This window comes from Atractosteus spatula, chromosome 3 (assembly GCF_055471065.1).
Source record: "Atractosteus spatula isolate fAtrSpa1 chromosome 3, fAtrSpa1.hap1, whole genome shotgun sequence".
NCBI classification, from domain to species: domain Eukaryota; kingdom Metazoa; phylum Chordata; class Actinopteri; order Semionotiformes; family Lepisosteidae; genus Atractosteus; species Atractosteus spatula.
The window spans coordinates 8,479,576-8,492,341 of NC_142708.1; the positions used below are offsets into that span (position 1 = coordinate 8,479,576).

The window sequence follows — 12,766 nt, forward strand, 5'->3', positions numbered from 1 at the left end:
CTCTGCAACTCACAACTGGCAACCCACTGAAGCTCAGCAGGTGTGAGCCTGGTCAGTACCTGGATGGGAGACCTCCTAGGAAAAACTAAGGTTGCTGCTGGAAGAGGTATTAGTGGGACCACCAAGGGGCACTCACCCTGCAGTCCATGTGGGTCCTAATGCCCCAGTATAGCGATGGGGACACTATACTGTAAAAAGGCGACGTCCTTCAGATGAGATGTAAAACTGAGGTCCTGACTCTCTGTGGTCATTAAAAATCCCAGGGCGTTTCTCGAAAAGAGTAGGGGTGTAACCCCGGCGTCCTGGCCAAATTTCCCATTGACCCTTACCAATCATGGCCTCCTAATAATCCCCATCTATGAATTGGCTTCATTACTCTGCTCTCCTCCCCACTGATAGCTGATGTGTGGTGAGCGTTCTGGCGCACTATGGCTGCCGTCGCATCACCCAGGTGGGGCTGCACACTGGTGGTGGTGGAGGGGATCCCCATTACCTGTAAAGCACTTTGAGTGGAGTGTCCAGAAGAGCTATATAAGTGTAAGCAATTATTATTATTATTATTATTAAAGGTCTTTCAGGTGTTTTCATCTGCCACATTGGCTCTCCAGGAATTGTACTGATTCAGATACTGTAGTACTGGGGATTGAGAGCCCAAATACAAATGCTTCACCTACTACAGTATATCTACAAAGGCTGCAGTGAGCTACAATTCTGTCTAATTGCATAATAAATTCTGTTACCACCCAAATATGGCCACAGCCTCACATCAGCCACATCGCTTCTATGGAGCAATTTTTCTACTTTTCCTAACAGCAATTCAGCTGAGGCGTAAATAATAATAACGTCAGTAATAATTAACTGCAGACTCACAGGTACAGTATATCCACTGATGATAGCAATTAAATCAACAGTGATTTGGACTTTTTACATGTTTACTTACATCTATATACCCCTTTGCAGCAAGTTTCTTTATTGAGACAATGGCAAACACCTAAAATCTTCTATTTTCTTGACTGGTCATGTACAATGCTAGCCTACTCTATAAAAGAGCTTTAGTTTGATGAAGAAATCGGGCGCCCACTGTAAATTTAACACTAAAGAAGTTTGAAAACAAATGTAAATATTCCCAATATTAACTAACAAATAATGTCTTAAAATCATTTGAGAACTAAAGTAGCACATTCCATTCAAATCAATGGTGATTGTGTACCGGAGACTATGCAGCCAATTAACTCTTAAGTGTTGTCCGTGAGAGATGCTGTGGGACTGGGCAGCAGAGACCTGGAACACAGCCTGTTTCCGACACACTCCATTTGTCTATCTTCCTTTCCATATCATTCACAGACGCAAGCCTGTCTGGGTTCTGGGAGATGTAATCTGTAATCTTACTCACTTTTAAGATCACTCTCAAGTGACTCACACATACAGTAGCAGTATAAAGCAACACTTTCACTCTACTTACAGTGGTCATGCCACTTAGTGTACAGTACTTCTAGCAAAACACTACAGGTCAAACTACTGCTTTAAAATTACTCTCAAAATAGGCTACATCTGGGCAAAAGGCAAAACAAAACTAAAAAGACTTAGTTTACTAGAGTCATTAATGCTTTACTGGGCACAGTATATGAATTGGTTTAACTACTGTATGTACTGGTTACTCCATTACCTCCAGTTAAGCATGTGTGTACAAATAACTGTTTTAATGAAATACACCTTTGCATATGATAAGAAGTCATGAACAAAACTCTAAAGTAATGCTTATTGCCAAGAAATCATCCCCAATCAGTGCCACTCTGGCCTAGACCCATAAAACCCAATCTCAAATAACCGAGTAATCATTTTGTGCCACTCATACAGCAGACACAAGGTAAATTAGGGTACTATGTAGTACAAACCTGTAACACCAGTCTTCTTGATAGGATAAATAAAAATCTTTACAATCCATTCTTCAAATAGCGCTTAACATTATTTGACTCTTATACAGTGCATATTTCACCCTTTGACATACAACAAGCATTTCAGTGGGAAACTGTAATTGCTGTTCATCACAAATCCTAAAATGAATGTTGCAGTGCCTAGAGGCAAAGGAGATATACAATATCTTAGAACAGAGGAGGTGCCCGGGTAGCAGAGAGACAGGCAAGTAAGACAACACTTTCTATATGTACAGTAGCTTGCTTTTATCAGCTTGATTTTGAAACAACAGAGCCCAAAAAGTGATTTAAAAGATCTGAGCTTGTACGGCACAGCACACTGCCAGAATTAGAAATGTGGCTCTGTAAAGCTCTGTCCTGGGCTATCTCTGTGCTATACAGTCGCTGATGGAGGCACTTACGATAAGATGAAGAAGTCAGGTGCCTTCTTTGGATTAAGCACTGAAGAGTTCTGAAAAGAATTGCAAGTATTCCTTTTATATATTAAATATAAAATAATGTCTTAAAAGCATTTAGAAACTAAAGTACTACATTCCATTAAAATCAACAGTAAATCTTGTAAGGTAGACTTATGCTTGTAGTCTTATAATGCCAGTTAAGAAACCTACACCTCCAGTGCACGTCAAGGTTATGAAACATCCCATCACAGCTAAGTAGCCACTTATTATAAAGAGGGACTGTATATTGCTCATAATAAAAGAAGAAAAACACTTTCCTGAGACCAGAAATGATGAGGTAATGTAAGAGCGAAAAAAGAGCTATCTGTGGGGAATTCAAGTTGGAAAAGGACAGCATGTCAAAACCTGCTTTTGTATTTTAAAGTCTCATGCTTCGCATCATGGTGGTGCACTGCCAGTCATCTGTCTGAATTCTGCTAAGATTCCATCTGATTTCTTCAAAGACTATATCTGCACTAAACCCTAAAAGGCACCAGCCCAAATGAGGTAGTATTTATGCCTATACAAATACAATGGCTGGTCGGAATTGCAGTGATCTATCATGAATACTGCTCTACTGGGCATTATACAGCATCTGCTTAGTGACCAGAAACAGCCCCGAAATGATTGATGAAGTCATCCCAGTGCTTACTGCAAGGCTGACTGTAAAAGCCAGTCTGCTCCAGTTTCAATGTACAATGTCTACATCACAGACTCCATGTCTGAAAAAGAGGGTTGGGTGTGCAGAGTGTGTTACTGTAGTTTAAAAAAAAACACACACAAACCAGGAACACAGTGTTTGGGCTGGGATGTATCATAAGAGCGCATTTCAAGCATACAAAATATACTGTAGAATTTCCTAATGGAATGGGGAATGGAAAACAGTTACATAAGGGCAGAATGACTAACACAAGGGCTTTCTCACAGACTTTTTTTTTCTCCATCATGCTCAGGCGCTTGCCCGCCCGTGACTCTGGCACAGAGGCTGCGGTCTCACCAGGGACCAAGTCACAAAAGGCCACAACGCACAACACACGTCGGCTGTCTATTAACTACTACTATGCCGGACGAATTCCTGTAAAATGTGTGACTGTATTTCTGGTCTGCCTGTTCTTTACTTCAAAATGCAGCACCCACAAACGCGCTACCCCTTGGAAGGGCTGACGGCTGAAGGTGTTTTCACTTTAATCTTATATTTTTAAGAGATAGGTATTTTGCTCAGAGAATCGATCCCCACACCACGTTTTACGTCGTTTCCAGGGCCCGTCATATTATTCATTACCGTTACGCAGACTATTGTAATATACTGTATGGTACAGTTTGTCGCCTAAAAAAAGTGATCTTTCCCTCATTTCTTTCACAGAACGCAATGTCAATGAATGAGGTGTTGTATCCTTCAAAAATCTCATAGTTCTTTGTTTACGTATTACATATTAACTTAAAGTGGCAAAGGTACTGTACACTGTAGCTTATCGCCTTCGTTAATGGGACTGAAAATACCGAATACTGAGCATAAAACTGCGTATGTACCCTTCCTATCTTGGCACCGATACTAATACTGTACTGCAAAAGCAAAGCCTGCTGCTGATCTTGTGCGGCAGGCTAGAATTCTCCCCAGCAACATTTTATTTCATTCGCTATAACCATCATCATCTCCTCGCTGAGCCGACCATACTGGTAAAACAGACTACTGCATTAATTGACGGAACAAGGTTACAACATAACAGCGAGACCCGTTAGGAATGATGTCCGCAAAGACGCAATATGAAGAAATGAATATGTCTTAAGGAATATTTATATGACCTTATGCATGGTAGCATATGAACAACGAATAGCTAAGCTGAACTGGTTAATTTGGAAAGGGTGCGCTCCTATTATTCCTCAAATAATGGAAATAATTAACAACGCAATTTCCGAGGTTTCCGAGCGAAAGAGCCTCCTTTGTGCTTGACCTTAGTCCACAGAGCTATTTGGGAAACAAACGCATCTACCGCATCGCCAGAAAAAAAATAAAGACTTTTATTGATTTTCAGAGAGGCTATTGTTTAGGACAACGATCAGCACGTACAATACGAAGAGCAAGTTATTCTTATTTATTTGCAATACGTTAAATGCCACCTAAGGACCTTACAAGAAGGTCAGAAAAAATGGTTCACAGGCTTAATTACATAAATCGGGTAATATTTTTTAACACTGCCCTTCGATTTTCTTAAAATAAAATACACTAAACCGATGCCACCCACTGACACTGCACTTGTCTGTAACCACAGAAAATGACAGAAGCAACTACCACGCATCGGCACCCTTGCCCGTCAGCATTCCTGCAAGAATAAACAACGCGTAAATATTCAAAGCAAGAGACTTACATTAAATGCTTTCAGGTGTATTCAGTCTCCCATTTTCTAACTGTGTTCTGGCTGCGCCCCTGTAGCGGTGATGACAGTAACGATATACAATCCTCAGCGCTTGGCCAGAGAAGGCTTGTTTTTTGATCCCTGCCGAGTATCCTCAAAACAGCGTCTAGTGATCTGGGCGGGCCCGACAGCGGCTGCGTCACAAGCGAGCTCAGCGACTCCACCCCAGAGCTCAGGCCTACATTACTGCCGCAGCAGGCAGAGCTCGGGGCAGCGGCCTTCTCCTTCCGTGCAGAAGGAGGAATTTACAGACCCAGACGGCACAGATCTGAAACCCGTTAAGTTGGCTTGACGCGTTATTTGTGTGTGTGTTTTTTTTGGAGGGGGGGGGAGGAAAAGAAATCTGCGTTTTGTTTTCACAACCAAATTTGGATATATTTTTTTTCCTGTGTAGAAAAAAGGTGCTTTGAAACCCTATCACGCATTTTCAGCAAAGCCTACTGCATTGCTTGCAGATCATGAGCTCATTGGCCGGTTTATTTTTATTTTTGAGTGTCAGCGCTGGATAACTTTTTTTCACAATATGTCAATAGCGAATGGATCCAGTAACGTTTATTTCAATGCCTACATGCAACTACGTTTCTGCTCATTAAAGTGATCTGTACACACTTTTCCATTTTTAGTTCACTGCAGGGAGTACTGTACTGTATGTAAAGTCCTGTAATGCTGGTGTATCTCTGCTAAGAGATTAAACGAGGGTAGTGAGTAAGTACTAAGTCTGTAATAAAGATTTGAGAGCCATAAACTGTAACGGATGTATTTAGCCACTATATTTAAATGGATTGGGCAGCAATACAATGCCCTCCAAAGGTAATATTAATAATAATTGCTTACACTTATATAGTGCTTTTCTGGACACTCCACTCAAAGTGGTTTACAGGTAATAGGGCTCCCCTCCACCACCAATGTGCAGCATCCACCTGGATGATGCGATGGCAGCCATAGTGCCCCAGAACGCTCACCCCTCATCAGCTATCAGTGGGGAGAAGAGCAGAGTAATGAAGCCAATTCATATTTTTTAATGGGGATTATTAGGAGGCCATGATTGGTAAGGGCCAATGGGAAACTTGGCCAGGACACCGGGGTTACACCCCTACTCTTTTCAAGAGACACCCTGGGATCTTTAATGACCACAGAGAGTCAGGACCTTGGTTTTACTTCTCATCCGAAGGACGGCACCTGTTTACAGTATAGTGTCCCCATCACTATACTGGGGCATTAGGACCCACATGAACCACAGGGTGAGCACCCCCTGCTGGCCCCACTAACACCTCTTCCAGCAGCAACCTTAGTTTTTCCCAGGAGTCTCCCGTCCAGGTACTGACCAGGCTCGCACCTGCTGAGCTTCAGTGGGCTGCCAGCTGTGAGTTGCAGAGTGAAATGGCTGCTGGGTATTGGGAGACTAAATTCAAAATGTTTGCTTCAAAGCCAAGCGATTTGTTTTTGTGATCTTTGGATGAATCTCAGTGATGAATATACATTTTACTTTTGGAAAATTCCATGCATACATTCGATCACATAGAAAAAAAAAACTGCTTTGGGTTTAACCTAGTGATCTCAAGCGACCATAATTATTGGGAATTCAATTTCAGTATTTAAAACGCATTCATATTTCAATTCACTTTAATTACATTTCGCAGTTTAAAGATCAGTATTTGGCTTCTATTCTCTTAAGGCAATAACGTCCCTGACCCATTGAGCTCCCACCCTGTATGCAGTGATCTCAGATGCTCTGCCAGGCCTGTGCTGCAGCCACTTTTGAGTTCTTTCCCATTTTGGAGATCTTCAGACTTCAGTGTTTGCATGCTCACCTGGATTAACGGGAGCGAATTACACTTTGACACAGGACATTTCTTGAGATACAAGGGGGAATGATTGCATTTACAGTAAGTTGTTTTTTTTCTTGTCTTATTCCGTTTTATTATGGCTGTGTGTGGAAGCTCACCCATGAGCATGTCCATCTCTCTCAAAACCCCTTGACTTCACAAAACCCCACAACCCTTTCCAAGTCATCTTTTGCTGTGTCTTCTGCAACATTGTTTCAACAGAAACCTTAAAGCATGGTTAGGCCTGATGATGGGAACTGCAAGTTTATTGCAAACTTTAATTAGTAAGTTTAATGTACTTTTTTATCTTTTAATTTGAGTCTTGACATTTAAAACAATCCTAAGAGCTGCCCTTAAAAACTGCCATTTTTTTTTAGTTTTTTTTTTAATTTTCCATTTCCCCAAGGTTGAAATTAAAGAAAAAAAAACAACAAAAAGCATACTGTTTATAAAAATATCAAACTTTTATTTTTGGTAGCTTGTTTGGTGAAAAATGAAGGCAGAGAGAGAATACATTTAACATTTTCATTCTGATTTAAATCTGATAACCTTTAGGAGATCAAAGATGGAACGGAGATAATTAACTGCATGAAAAATAGAAAAATAAAACCAGGATGAAAAGACACGCTAACAAGCATTTTCAAGTATTTGTAAAAAAAAGTTTGCATCTTACAATTGTAGACGTAAGGACAAATTGTGAAGATGTGGTAGTAGAATATATACAATCTGTACTCAAAATACTAAATATATGTTGGAACCAAAGGAAAGTGAAGTGTTTTCAACTTATGTTTCTTGTCTGAGAATAAAGGCAGCATTGTGATGTTCTTTTAAAAAATATACATTATTTTAACTGCATACAATAATGGTAGTTCTGAGGGCAGAATCAGTTTAGAAGTCACTGCCCAGTCTGTTTTTAAGTGCAGTAATTAACCGTGTCTTCAGTGGGGATGACAAAGTCAGTTAACAAGCTGCTATGTTAACAACCCAATTAAACTGCAAATCAGCTGAACTGCATAATCACATTACAGCACCTTGCATCACAGCTACAGACCCTAAGAAAGTTTAAAGGGTGGCAGCCCATCTTAAGTTCACAGAATTGTCTGCATTAACTATAAAATTAGTCATTCATGTGCATGTATATGTATGTGCCTGTGTACAGTATATTTATGCGTGTGCATGTATATGCTATATGCAGGTGTATTTGTACAGTATGTCTATGTAGATGTCCATGTGTATGGTTCCAGCTATTGCCCTGCAGCAACACTGTGGAATGAAAACCAGCAGAGACAGTGTTCTTCCGGGAACCACTGCACTACTGAAGTCTTAAATGAATTTAAAGCTTTCATTGAAATAACTTGCTTGTTTCAAGTTTGCAAGTTTTTTTTTTCCAATTCTAAAGTCTGGGATATTGTGCTACTTATGAAATGCAGTATTTAAAAGGTGGCCTCCAACATATTCAATTGCTGAAAACAATCACAGAGGTTGAATTAATCCTAACATCATTAGGAATCACTGCTCTATTTGACTAAAAGGTTCATGAAAATGGATGTTTCTTTATATATCCAATTTTGCTCAATTAATGTTCAACTGTTTTAAAGCACAATTCTGAATTTTTCACAATTTTTGTAAAAGCAGAAAAGCATTTTAAGAGAAAGTAAGTGCTCCAATTAGTGCAAAAGAAACCACAAAGCTTACTGCCAAGCAACAGAAAATAAGACAGAAGAATCCTACTCATATTCTTAGTTATCATTTGCTCCAATATCCATAGCTTAGTGCTAAGAAATTGTATTGCAAGGTGTGCACTTCATATTACCTGATCCCAGTAAGTCTGCACCAACATACGATACTGCCCACATTAAATTTACAACACAGTCAAATTCTAGTCTTGTTTTTCTTAACACGAAGAAATATTGAGAGTGGAAAAATGTTCAGTGTTTTTATGTCACAGTACCTACTTTGTTTACTTCCTTACTGTAAGTACTGCAAACACATTATAGCTACAGTACATTAGGAAAGCCATAACAAATTCATGCATTGTGGGCTCATATAGTAACTAGGCCAGATCTGATTAGATCTGAAATTTTCTGCAATTTCCCTCACGGGATCAATAAAGTATCTATCTATCTATTACTTAAAATGGTAAAATTAGGAATTGTGATCAGCTGATTGAGCAGTAATCAGCTAATTGAACTGGATAGAGATCAATAGTGTGAATTCAAGAAAAAACAGCATGTGGATTGAGGATATTTGTTTTATTTGTACTTAGTGCTGATATAATTGCTTTTTAAAACTGCTTTAAAAGTTGAGACATCAAAATTGTGAACACAACTGTTTTGTGATTGGGTATAAGTACTATAGAACATTTAGTGTATAACTCTGTACAGTACTTTACATGTGAATTTTAACTATGCCAACTGTAAAGGGAACCCATCAACTTACCATTAAAATTACTAAATTAGTAAAAACCTAACCTGATGCCCTTCCCATGTACAGGTTGTTGACTCATTAGAATCCAGTAAATGTCATGTAGAAATCTGTACATACAGATGCAGCCATTCAAAATGCGCGGGCGATACCGCATTATTTTCCGGTATGCTGTACGCAGTCTACCGCAAGTTACCGGTAAATACCGCAAGTTACCGGTAAATACCACTAGCAAAATAATAGTATCCGGAATTTCCGCAAGGTGGAGCTAATAAAGCTCAACCTCTCATGTTTGAGCTGTAGCCATCAAAGTCTTTAACGAAGATATTAATAATAGTATTAATAATAAATGACCTTGGACAAGCTGTAAACTCAAAGTATTGCCCTGGTCCACATTCTTTTTTTCATTGACCGTCGTTGTAAAAGTAACACCACAGCATTTCGCAATCACGCATTTTTTTCCAATCATGCAAAGTACAGTAATTTTTGAGAATCGATTCACCATGCCTTACACATGCTCATAAAAGAGATTGATTTAGGAACATAAACATATTACCGTATGCAAACTGTACTGTATACAGTATGTATATGTATATTTAATGTCTTAACTGTGCCCGTTTACTGTAACAACAAACTTGCAACGTATTGCAGCTCACTAGTCTGAGTGGAAACTTGAGAGCTTATAACTGAGCAGTGGATCAGATTACAGACACAGGCCTCCCTTTCTGTCCCAATATTTACAGCTGCAAACAGCTATGAAGCCGCAACCCAGTCTTTAATGGTGTTCACTGCAACCACATTTGTAAACACTACTTTTAAAGTTTATTATTGTCTAGTTTAATTTGGGTTTTTGTTTTTCAAAAAAGCTAAGCGACTGAAGAAAACAAAAATCCTGAAACCACCCACCCTAGCAAGGAAAATAGAAGGAGGTCTCTAGCACAATGTGATTTGTAAAAATGATATAATTAGTGTTGTTTCGACGTCAAACTGCTTTCGTCCCAAAAGAAGACATAAAATTAGTGACGCATACAGTAAGTGATAACGACAACTGTTACTGTCATTTCTAATGAAACGACCTCTTTCCTTTCCAAGTGACAGTTCCCAGACTGTGCCATATTCTAGCTTGCTGTTTATCTCCTTTCAGAACCAACTCGGGACACATCAAGGCAGGATGAAAAGGCTTTTAAAAAGCAACTCTTTTAAATTCAGTGAGGGGACATAATGTACTGTATGAACCTTGCATACAAAACAGTTTGAAATAACAGGCATAGGAATTAAATGCATCTGGTGTTTGGAGTTTATACTGTCCTTGGGAAGCTTTGTAGTATTTTTGAACAATGTGGTTCACTCGGTGTAGTCTTGTTCTCATAAAAGTTTGCAAGCCCACCAAATCCATGAGCACACCATTGATGGTACACTGGATTGCTGCACAGCAGGTATCGAAGGGCCTTAGATGGTTTAACACTCAACGGGCAAGGTCCCCAGCGTAAATGCAGATGCTCAGGTGTACCAGCCTGAGTTTGCCCTTGCCCAGTGTCAACTGGTGTGGCCACAGAGCTGCAGGCTGCGCCCTCAGGCCACGTGCTGACTGTCCTCGGGCTCCCGGACGGACCGGTATGTCTGGGGGGTTATGTCGGGCTGCCGGGCCATGTCCCGGACCCTAGGGCTGAAGCCTCCTGATCGGCCCATAGGGGTTCGACGCAGGTATCTTCCAGAGGTGACCAGGTCACCATAGCCCTGGGTGTGAGAGAAGGCGTAGCCCGAACGCCGCGAGCTGGTCCTGCGGATACGGGCCCGTCTGGGAGGCGGGGCGGGAGTCGCCTTGGCCTGGCGCACCTTGTACCTCACCTGGAGAAGAGAGAGAGACTGAAGCACAAGAATGGTGCGCGTACCTGTGTGTGTGTGTGTGTGTGTGTGTGTGTGTGGAGGTCTTAACCTGAAGGAGCCCTGATGAAGGTACAGCAGCCTTCATGTACACCATTCTTCTATTATTATTATTAGAACAACAAACAACAACTACCGTACAGCAACAACAGGCAGGTGACTGGGAAGAAAGACTGAAAACAACCGATAATTGTAATCACAATGATTAAAGAACAGTGGACTAAAGGCTGAAATGGAAGCTTTCATCATAGCAGCCCACGATCAGAGTCAAAACAGAGTGTTGAGAGCAGTGGTTGGATTTGTAACTGGGTTTGAATCCCATGTGAGAAACTGGCATCGTATCTTTTAGTAAGGTACTTCACCGACATAACACCCAGCTGTGTGAGTCGGTGCAAATGTAAATTGCTTTGGATTAACAGTGAATCTGATTCAAGATTCAAAACTGCTGCTATGACATAAGAAAGAGAAAGCCCTACATTAAAAGGATCCGCACATTATACCACTGCTTTAGTTGTAGGTTACTTTGCATAAAACCTTCCACCACATAAATTAAGAATAAAAATGACAATGACACAATGTATTCTCTACATCTGGAGACTGTCTTGTTCTATTTTTTGTGATACTGAAGTCCTTTGGGCCTACTACAAAAAAAAAAAGACAAATTTTTCACTTTTTAAGACCACATTTTAGTTTGATCAATTTTTCATAACAGCAGTTAGTTTGCAACTCCCCATGCAGAAAAGACATGGACAAAGAAAATGTCATTAAATATTTGACGCACATTTTGCACGGGGCAGAGTTTCCCATCGTGACCACTGTCAAACAAACGAAATATATCAAATATTTTGCATTCCATATCTGAATGCTTGTTTGTCTTCTTTCCTTAGTGTGGGAGTGCTTTATTCTCACCTCATCATGCTGCAGTTTGGAGGAACCACATTTGATACTGAATAAATCAATCCTAGAAATCAGAATATACTGTATATTCAGCTATGTCTTTTTTGTTCATGTTATTTCCATTTGCAACCATGCTCATATTTTAGCAATATCTTTCATCACTCCTTTAGTCATTTTAAATTTCCCAAAATGGAAGGTACTGTATGGCAGTTACAGTATTAGGACATTGTAGCACAGTTCAAGATTACTGTAGGTACAATTACAGTACATCTCGGTTATTTCCATGTTTTCTTTCCATGCTGCAAAATTAAATACGACTGCTGTAAGTATTTAGTCAATTATTCTTGGGTCTCTTATTTTTCACTGTACAGTATGTACTGTACACATGATGCAATCTTGCTGGAAGTGAATGAATGACAAGTCAGATATACTGCAGAAACATACAGTACTTTTCCAAGTCTTGGCAGTGGGTCAGTCTGCTTTTGCCTCAGAGAGGATCCCCAATTATCTCCTGAGCTAACTCTGAGGGTGTGCAGTACAACACTGATCTACTAATAATATCTTAGTCTCATTTCATTCCATCCACTCTAAGCCCAGCTTGTCTACAGTCCAGTGTGTGACCATTAGTACATGTAACAAAAATAGTGCCGGCAGTGTGACTAACCATGTACCCATCCAGACAGTGACACTTTGAAACAGTGATACTTTTTAAAAGTAAAAAAGGGCAGTGCACTGGCTCTGTGGCTAAGGATCTGCGCCTGTGGCTGGAAGGTTGCCAGTTTATATCCCACAGCCGGCAGAGGAATCCTACTCCATTGGGCCCCTGAGCAAGGCCCTTAACCCCAGCTGCTCCAGGGGTGCTGTATAAATGGCTGACCCTGCACTCTGACCCCATGTTTCTCTCCCTGTCTGTGTGTCTCATGGAGAGCAAGCTGGGGTATGCAAAAAGA

At 40.3% G+C, this 12,766-nt stretch overlaps 2 protein-coding genes across 6 annotated transcripts in view; both read right to left on the reverse strand.

Annotated features, from left to right (window-relative positions):
• Nucleotides 1-4,853, reverse strand: part of rusc2 (RUN and SH3 domain containing 2) — a 53,110-nt gene extending 48,257 nt beyond the window's left edge. Inside the window, exon 1 of the mRNA XM_088911650.1 lies at nt 4,738-4,853. The gene's annotated coding sequence lies outside the window, so the exon portion shown is untranslated. The remainder of the gene's footprint in view (nt 1-4,737) is intronic.
• Nucleotides 4,854-9,649: 4,796 nt separating this feature from the next.
• Nucleotides 9,650-12,766, reverse strand: part of LOC148837345 (phospholipid-transporting ATPase ID-like) — a 60,704-nt gene continuing 57,587 nt past the window's right edge. For all 5 annotated transcript variants that reach the window (XM_088911413.1, XM_088911414.1, XM_088911411.1 and 2 more), the window contains exon 28: nt 9,650-10,883. In XM_088911413.1, coding sequence (XP_088767539.1) covers nt 10,608-10,883 — 276 coding nt within the window. In that variant the 3' untranslated portion in view covers nt 9,650-10,607. The remainder of the gene's footprint in view (nt 10,884-12,766) is intronic.